The sequence below is a fragment of the Poecilia reticulata genome, linkage group LG16 (assembly GCF_000633615.1).
Source record: "Poecilia reticulata strain Guanapo linkage group LG16, Guppy_female_1.0+MT, whole genome shotgun sequence".
Classification (NCBI taxonomy): Eukaryota; Metazoa; Chordata; class Actinopteri; order Cyprinodontiformes; family Poeciliidae; genus Poecilia; species Poecilia reticulata.
The window spans coordinates 9,831-11,790 of record NC_024346.1 but is presented as its reverse complement, the minus strand read 5'-3'; the positions used below and the strand labels follow the sequence as shown (position 1 = coordinate 11,790).

General features: G+C 49.9%; 1 protein-coding gene across 1 annotated transcript in view; it reads right to left on the bottom strand.

Moving 5' to 3' along the window:
- Nucleotides 1-1,960, bottom strand: part of LOC103477510 (disintegrin and metalloproteinase domain-containing protein 15-like) — a 33,370-nt gene that overhangs the window by 21,672 nt on the left and 9,738 nt on the right. Inside the window, exons 3-4 of the mRNA XM_017309307.1 lie at nt 247-323; nt 62-148 (exon numbers count right to left, since the gene is read on the bottom strand). Coding sequence (XP_017164796.1) covers nt 62-148; nt 247-323 — 164 coding nt within the window. The remainder of the gene's footprint in view (nt 1-61; nt 149-246; nt 324-1,960) is intronic.

The window sequence follows — 1,960 nt, the reverse complement described above, 5'->3', positions numbered from 1 at the left end:
GCCGGAGAACCCGAAGGGACAAACCGGGCCGGAGAACCCGAAGGGACCGCGCTGCGTTCACTGACTCACCACAGGCTCGGCCGGCACAGACACTCCGGTTCCGTTGGGGAGGTAGAAGAAGATGTTGGGCGGTCTGGGCAGCAGGTTGCTACGGGAACAGAGAGGGTTAATGGTTCTGAATGGGTCCAGACGGGCAGCGTACTGGTACGGTACCATGCTGGTAGTGAGACCAGTACTGGTACTTACTGGTTCTTCTCCAGGTCCAGCAGGAGGCGCTGTCCTCCCACCTCCAGCTCACACAGCAGCCTGTCGGGATGGCCGTCCTGAAAACACACAAAACGGGTCAGAACCAGAACACATGCCAACCCACAACCACAAAACAAGGGTCAAAGGTCAATCTAATGCCACACCAGCTGCGGGTTCACTGACCACATAAATGCACAATTATTGAAAACCCTTTGAAGCAAACGGCGTGTGTTTGATAGCTCCTGAGCTACCTCCGTAGCTATGCTGCTGCAGGTTTAGGCTGCTGGAGGACAAACTGTCCACTCCTCACTTTGCTACCTTCTCCTACTACTCTCCATTTTTGCGTTGCCAGCTGAGCTCATTGGAGGAGCTGCTGCTCGGAGCACAGCTGGTAGAAACGCTGCTAAAGGGTTAATGGAGGAGCCATGTTGGGATGAATTCCAGGGCGGAGCTTCAGAAACACCAGGACATTTTATACACAGGTGACTTTTATTTTTGCAGGCCCACTTCCTGTGTTGCCACAAACACCCCCAACGTTTTTAAAGCCTTGGACTGAAGTTACTTCCTCTTCCGTCTGTGGATCTTCACAAACCGATGCTCTTCATCTTCAGACTCCCACCTGGTGAGTCGTTACCTTGTTGCAGCGCTGCTTCGTGTCTAAACCTCTCATTTCATCGCTCACTAATGCTCATCAATGTGTCGTTGGCGCTCCGTTCTGCCATTTACAGCCACCAGGCTGCACACTGAGGCCAAGCAATAATCGCCACACTGAAAGGTAAAACAATTATTTTTGATATAAAAGGAAAACAGCTGATTCCGTCTGCAGCAGAAACTGGAACCAGTCATTTTCTGCACCACCTGGACGGATGGCAGGTGTTTTCCAGGTTCCTGTACTTCCTGCCTGAGCTGCAGGTTCAGATACTCTGAGGTTTACTGGTGAGGAGCAGATAAAACTGGAAAGGTGAGACTGGGAGTGCAGCTCTCAGACTGGTTCCTCCCTGTCTGCAAACACGATGAGCCAATATTAGCAAACATGCTCTTCCCTCAGATTTGGCTTCCTCCAGACCTGCCTGCAGGTTTTTACTCATCTGGAAGAGGAGACGCGGGAACAATAGGAGGCTAGAAGTAAAATATAGATCGTCCGAAAGCAACCTGGCGCCAAATTCACAAAGAATCCTGAGAGTAAAAGCAGATTCTAGTGAGAATCTCGGTTTCCTCATCGCTGTGGGCGTTAGCTTCTGCAGTCCATGCCAAGATCGTTTCCACTGTGTATCAATGCAGATTAAAGTTTAAATTACTAAAATATGCATCTATAAGGGTTATGAGAGGAGAGCTCATAAAGATATTATTGGTAAATATCGGCCATAACATCATAATCGGATATCAATATCGGCCCAGATTCAGCTTCCAGAGGAAGAACAGCAACATTTTACACTTAATTAGAACCACAGAAGAAAACTGATCAATCTGCTGATTAATGAGGAGGACGGGTAGATACTGGACAGGAAGCACATCAGATCCAGACCAGTCAGCGGACCAGTCAGAGGACCAGTTAGAGAACCAGTCAGCGGCCCAGTCAGGGACCAGTTAGAGAACCAGTCAGCGGCCCAGTCAGAGGACCAGTTAGAGAACCAGTCAGCGGCCCAGTCAGAGGACCAGTCAGAGGACCAGTCAGAGAACCAGTCAGAGAACCAGTCAGAGGACCAGTCAGAGG